This window comes from Bubalus bubalis, chromosome 15 (assembly GCF_019923935.1).
Source record: "Bubalus bubalis isolate 160015118507 breed Murrah chromosome 15, NDDB_SH_1, whole genome shotgun sequence".
Taxonomy (NCBI): Eukaryota; Metazoa; Chordata; class Mammalia; order Artiodactyla; family Bovidae; genus Bubalus; species Bubalus bubalis.
This window is the reverse complement of record NC_059171.1, coordinates 32,867,350-32,874,367: the sequence shown is the minus strand read 5'-3', so window position 1 is coordinate 32,874,367 and position 7,018 is coordinate 32,867,350. Positions and strand designations below refer to the sequence as shown.

General features: G+C 38.0%; 1 protein-coding gene across 1 annotated transcript; it reads right to left on the bottom strand.

The window, feature by feature from the left end:
• Positions 1-5,185: 5,185 nt before the first annotated feature.
• Positions 5,186-5,602, bottom strand: LOC102408507 (40S ribosomal protein S24-like). The gene has a single exon (XM_044928456.2). The coding sequence runs from the start codon at positions 5,600-5,602 to the stop codon at positions 5,204-5,206; it is 399 nt and encodes a 132-aa protein (XP_044784391.2). The 3' UTR covers positions 5,186-5,203.
• Between the last annotated feature and the right edge of the window lie 1,416 nt (positions 5,603-7,018).

Sequence of the window (7,018 nt, the reverse complement as noted above, 5' to 3'; positions counted from 1 at the left end):
GCCTATAGAATTCCATGGACAAAGGAGCCTGGAGGGCTATAGTCCATGGGATCGCAAAGAGTTGGACATGACTGAGTGACTACATTTTGGGCTTCCCTGGTGGCTCAGATGATAAAGAATCTGCCTGCAATGCAGGAGATCTGGGTTCCATCCTTGGGTTGGGAAGATCCCTGGAGGAGGGGTTGGCAACCCACTCTAGTATTCTTGCCTGAAGAATCTCCATTGACAGAGGAGCCTGGCAGACTACAGTCCATGAGGTTGCAAAGATTCAGACATGGCTGAGCAACTAAGCACATACATATCAAAAAGTTTCTTCAAAAATGGAGAGATAAAGACTTTCCAGACAAATAAAAGCTAAAGGAGTTCATCACTACTAATCTACTTTACAAGAAATTCTAGGAGTTTTCCAAATTAAAACAAAAGGATGTTAAACAGCAACACAAAAGTATATGAAAATATGGAACTGTGGCAATGGTAAATATAAAAAATCTGTAATTTTATAATGGTGGTATGTAAATCTTTATTAATTTTAGGATAAAATTAGAAAAAATATTAATAATGAATATAATTAAATAGATTGGCTAATGGATACAATTGTGACATAAATAACATAATGTATATTGGGAGGGTGACATAAAAGAATAGAGTTGTATGCAAATAAAGTTAAATTGCTATTGACAAAATAGACTGCTTAAGATGTTTTATGTACATGGTACCTCATGGTATATAAAAATGTACTACATGCTACAAAAAATACATACAAACATGCCAAAAAAGAGGAGAAAGAAATCAAAGAATGTGGTTACAATAAATCAAGTAACACAAAAGAAGATAGCAAGAGAAGAAAAGAGAATAAAAAACTGCAAAATAGAAAAAAGCCAAAACAGCAATAGTAAGTTTTTCCCTGTGGATAATTTCTTTTAAACTAATTGGATTAAGTGGATTAAACTTATTGATAATAGAGCAAGACCCAACTACAAACTGCCTACAATGGACTTATTTTAGAATTAAGGACACAAATAGTCTGAAAGTAAAAGGATGGGAAAAGATACTCAACACAAATGGACCAAAAGAGAGCAGAGGTGGTTATACTTTTAACAGACAAAATAAACTTTAAGTCAAAAACTGTCACAGGGGCAAAGGACATTATATGACAATAAAAGAATGAATTCATCAGAAATAAATCATGAAAAACGCTGGACTGGAAGAAACACAAGCTGGAATCAAGATTGCCAGGAGAAATATCAATAACCTCAGATATGCAGATGACACCACCCTTATGGCAGAAAGTGAAGAGGAACTAAAAAGCCTCTTGATGAAAGTGAAAGCAGAAAGTGAAAAAGTTGGCTTAAAGCTCAACATTCAGAAAACGAAGATCATGGCATCCAGTCCCACCACTTCATGGAAATAGATGGGGAAACAGTGGAAACACTGTCAGACTTTATTTTTCTGGGCTCCAAAATCACTACAGATGGTGACTGCAGCCATGAAATTAAAAGACGCTTACTCCTTGGAAGGAAAGTTATGACCAACCTAGATAGCATATTCAAAAGCAGAGACATTACTTTGCCAACAAAGGTCTGTCTAGTCAAGGCTACGGTTTTTCCTGTGATCATGTATGGATGTGAGAGTTGGACTGTGAAGAAGGCTGAGCGCCAAAGAATTGATGCTTTTGAACTGTGGTGTTGGAGAAGACTCTTGAGAGTCCCTTGGGCTGCAAGGAGATCCAACCAGTCCATTCTGAAGGAGATCAGCCCTGGGATTTCTTTGGAAGGAATGATACTAAAGCTGAAACTCCAGTACTTTGGCCACCTCATGAGAAGAGTTGACTCATTGGAAAAGACTGATGCTGGGAGGGATTGGGAGCAGGAGGAGAAGGGGACAACAGAGGATGAGATGGCTGGATGGCATCACTGACTCGATGGACGTCAGTCTCAGTGAACTCTGGGAGTTGGTGATGGACAGGGAGGCCTGGTGTGCTGCGATTCATGGGGTCACAAAGAGTCAGACACGACTGAGCGACTGATCTGATCTGATCTGATAATATATATATGCACACAATACCAGAGCCCCAAAATATATACAGCAAAAATTAATAATACGGATAGAATATCCAGACAAGTCAAGTGATCTTTGACAAGTACATCAAGAATTCACAATGGGAAAGGATGTTCTTTTCAACAAATGGTGATGAGGAAACTAAATTGTGCTCTTCTGTGCTCAGTTGCACAATCATGTCTGACTCTTGCAACCCCATGTACTGTAGCCCACTGGGCTCCTCTGACCATAGGATTTTTCAGGCAAGAATACTGAAGTGAGTTGCCATTTCCTCCTACAGAGGATTTTCTTAACCCAGGGATTGAACCCGTGTTTCCTGTGTCTCCTGCACTGAAGGCAGACTCTTTACCCACTAAGCCAGTGGGGAAGCCGGAAAAGTAAATACATGCAAAAGAAAAAAATATAATCAGAATCTTGTGCCATATAAAAATTAGCTCAAAAATTAAGGACTAAGTAAAACACCTGAACCTCAAACTCCTACAAGAAATCATAAGGCAAAACTTCTTTTACTTAGATATTGGCAGTGATTTTTGGATATTATACCAAAAGAATAGGCAACAAAATAAAAAAAGACAAGTGGAACCACATCGAACTAAAAAGCTTCTGCATAGCAAAGGAAACAACCAACTGAACCAAAAGTCAACCTACAGAAAGGGAGAAAGTATTTGCAAATCATATATCTGATAAGGAATTAATTTCAAAATTATATAAGGAACCCATATAACTGAATAGTGAAAGAGAAATAACTCTATTAAAAATGGACAGTGGACTTGAACAGACATTCCATCAAAAAAGACATACAAATGGCCAACAGGTGTATGAGAAAGCTATCAATAATTATCAGAGAAATGTAAAACAATAGTGAGATACCATCGCATAGCTGTTCAGTTCAGTTCAGTTCAGTCGCTCAGTCGTGTCCGGCTATTTGCGACTCCATGAACCACAGCACGCCAGGCCTCTCTGTCTATCACCAACTTTCGGAGTCCACCCACACCCATGTCCATTGAGTCAGTGATGCCATCCAACTAACTCATCCTCTGTCATCCCCTTCTCCTGCCCTCAATCTTCTCCAGCATCAGGGTCTTTTCAAATGAGTTAGCTCTTCGCATCAGGTGGCCAAAGTATTGGAGTTTCAGCTTCAACATCAGTCCTTCCAATGAACACCCAGGACAGATCTCCTTTAGGATGGATTGGTTGGATCTCCTTGCAGTCCAAGGGACTCTCAAGAGCCTTCTCCAACATCACAGTTCAAAAGCATCAATTCTTCGGTGCTCAGCCTTCTTTATAGTCCAACTCTCACATCATAATATGACCACTGGAAAAACCATAGCCTTGACTAGAAGGACCTTTGTTGGCAAAGTAATGTCTCTGCTTTTTAATATGCTGTCTAGGTAACTTTCCTTCCAAGGAGTAAGCATCTTTTAATTTCATGGCTGCAATCACCATGTGCAGTGATTTTGGAGTCCCCCAAAATAAAGTTTGACACTATGTCCACTGTTTCCCCATCTATTTGCCATGAAGTCATGGGACTAGATGCCATGATCTTAGTTTTCTGAATGTTGAGCTTTAAGCCAACTTTTTCACTCTCCGCTTTCACTTTCATCAAGAGGCTTTTTAGTTCCTCTTCACTTTCTGCCATAAGGGTGGTGTCATCTGCATATCTGAGGTTATTGATATTTCTCCCGGCAATCTGGATTCCAGCTTGTGCTTCTTCCAGCCCAGCGTGTCTTATGATGTACTCTGCATATAAGTTAAATAAGCAAGGTGACAATATACAGCCTTGAGGAACTCCTTTTCCTATTTGGAACCAGTCTGTTGTTCCATGTCCAGTTCTAACTGTTGCTTCCTGACCTGCATAGAGGTTTCTCAAGAGGCAGGTCAGGTGGTCTGGTATTACCATCTCTTTCAGAATTTTCCACAGTTGATTGTGATCCATACAGTCAAAGGCTTTGGCATAGTCCATAAAGCAGAAATAGATGTTTTTCTGGAACTCTCTTGCTTTTCCCATGATCCAGCGGATGTTGGCAATTTGATCTCTGGTTCCTCTGCCTTTTCTAAAACCAGCTTGAACATCTGGAAGTTCATGGTTCACGTATTGCTGAAGCCTGGCTTGGAGAATTTTGAGCATTACTTTACTGGCATGTGAGATGAGTGCAATTGTGCAGTAGTTTGAGCATTATTGGCATTGCCTTTCTTTGGGACTGGAATGAAAACTGACCTTTTCCAGTCCTGTGGCCACTGCTGAGTTTTCCAAATTTGCTGCCTATTGAGTGCAGCACTTTCACAGCATCATTTTTCAGGATTTGGAATAGCTCAACTGGCATTCCATCACCTCTACTAGCTTTGTTCGTAGTGATGCTTTCTAAGGCCCATTTGACTTCACATTCCAGGATGTCTGTCATAGCTGTTGGGATAGCTATTTCTTGCCCAAAACAAAGGATGAGTATGAGTTAGCTTGTGGAGAAATATGAACCCTGTATATTGTTGGTGGGATGTCAAATACTGTAGCATCTATGGAAAATAAAGTTTTCTCAAAAAAAGAAAAATATAAATATCATAAAATCCAGCAATCCTACTTCTGGATATATTGATATATCCAAGAAATTGAAATCAGCATCTTAAAGAGATATCTGTACTCCCATGTTGAAGCAGCATTATTCACAATAGCTAAGACATGCATGACCCAAATGAATATTGACAGATGAATGGACAAAGAAAATATGGTGCATACATACAAGAGTAATATGTTATTCAGCCTTAGAAAAGAAGGGAATCTGATTTGCAACGACATGCTGTCACAGAACGACAAATGCTGTAAGATTTCACTTATATGGGCTATCTTAAATAGTCAAACTTTTAGGAAAAGAGAAAACAATAGTGGTTGCTAGGGACTGAGGGCAGAGGGAAGTAAGGAGTCATTCATTGGGTATAAAGGTTGAGTTATGCTAGATGAATAAGTTCTAGAGATCTGCTGTACAACACAGTGCCTATAGATAATGGTATAGTGTTGTGAGGTGTTTTTTTTTTTTTTTTTTTTTTTTTGTAAAAGGTCTTAGTTTATTCTCTCTTTCATGAAAAATCTGCACAATCACCACAGATACAGTCACTGCAGAATCTCTATTCCTTCTGTTGTCCAATCTCCAGCTCACTTTTTCTTGCCAGCACCAACGTTGGCCTTTGCAGTCCCCCTGACTTTCTTCATTCTGTTCTTGCGTTCCTTTCGCTGTTTTCTTGAGGTATTTTTCTTCTCATATAGGCCATGTCTCGCAAGCCTGTGTTTGGGCTCATTCTTCTTTGCGTAATCCAAGGAATTGTAAATCATGCCGAAGCCAGTTGTCTTGCCATCGCCAAAATGCGTTCTGAATCCAAATACAAAGACGACATCTGGTGTGGTCTTGTACATTTTGGCCAGTTTTTCCCAAATTTCTGTTTTAGGTACTGTTGCCTTTCCAGGGTGAAAAACATCGATGACCATTTGTTTCCGCTGAAGCAGTTGGTTGGTCATTTGTTCAGAAGGTAGAATTTCTGTCAAATGCTCTTCCATCAATAACAAAAAACCCAACCAAACAACAACAAAGGGGCATAAGGAAAGTTTGAGACAAATTGGATATGTCTATTGAGTTGGACATGTCTATCACTTTGATTGAGGCTGATGGCATCATGAATGTTTGCATATGTTCAAACTCTTCAAATTATATATTTTATATAATTATGTGTCTTTCATGGTATATTAATTATATCTTAATAAAACTACTTTAAAAAGAGCAGGGGCTCAGATTTCACTAATCATCCATAGTTTGTGGACACCTGCTATAAACCCCGACATAGGAGTTTTTATGTTTGTTCTTGTCAAATTTCCACATCTAGAACAGAGTTTGGTACACAGAGGCACTGTTGAATGATCTAGGAAATGAAAACACATTACAACCTAAAAAAGAAGTTCAGTAAATGTTGATTTATAGGAATACCCGCATTCATTCACAGATGTGAGAATTGTTTTGTATAGGGGAGTTTCAAGAAGGCTTTATTTTTAATAGTTTATAGTTTTAAAAATCACTGTTTATAACTACAAGTAATAAAGATTGAGAGTTTTTATAATTCTTAATTGTATAATGTAGTGATCATGGAAAAGTTGTTAGCTTGATAGATGCTTTAAAAAGTTTGAGTATGTTACCACCTCCCAGCAGGGAGTTGCAAATGGTATCATGTTAGAGCCAAGCATAGACTGCCTCTCCCCTGGTGTTAAGCAAGTTTTCCTATCGAACTTTGACAGTTTGTAGATGCCCTGTAAGCCATCTCCCTTGACCAATCTTTTTTCTTACAAATAAATGGTTATGAGAAAGCTCAACTCCAAAACAGTTTCCTATCATCTAATATTTTTCAGCTCACCCCCTCAAAAATTTAAACTATATAAAAACATCTAAACATCTATTTATATGAAAGTGTGGTAAGTTATGGTAATAAATTGCATTATTTCACTAACTGATCATATTAGGAACAACACAGACACACAAACACACAGACACACACACAAATACCCCAAAATACAATACTTTGATCCCATTTGTCCCCTACCTAAATGGAGAGTAAAAGCTTACTCTCACAGGAAACCACATCTGATTAAAAACATGAAGCAGAAATTTTCACTTGCCTGAAAAATTTTAAGTGTATTTTAATACTGGTATAAATGAACTACAACAAAGTTTATATTTATAACCATCTGAGACTCTGCCTTCTTAACTACTGGTCATATGAACTGGGAAAGAAAGAGTCTTAGATTATGTTATTGTTTATTGTGAAATAGCTTAATGGTAACAATATATACACTGTTACAGTAACGGTATTATTAAAACCCTATCAAATCAAGGTTATAGTGCAGAATCCTGGCTTCACCAGTTGGTTTAGAAACAGACTAATTAAATTACTCCATTCAAATAATAATACTAATGAAATAGATATT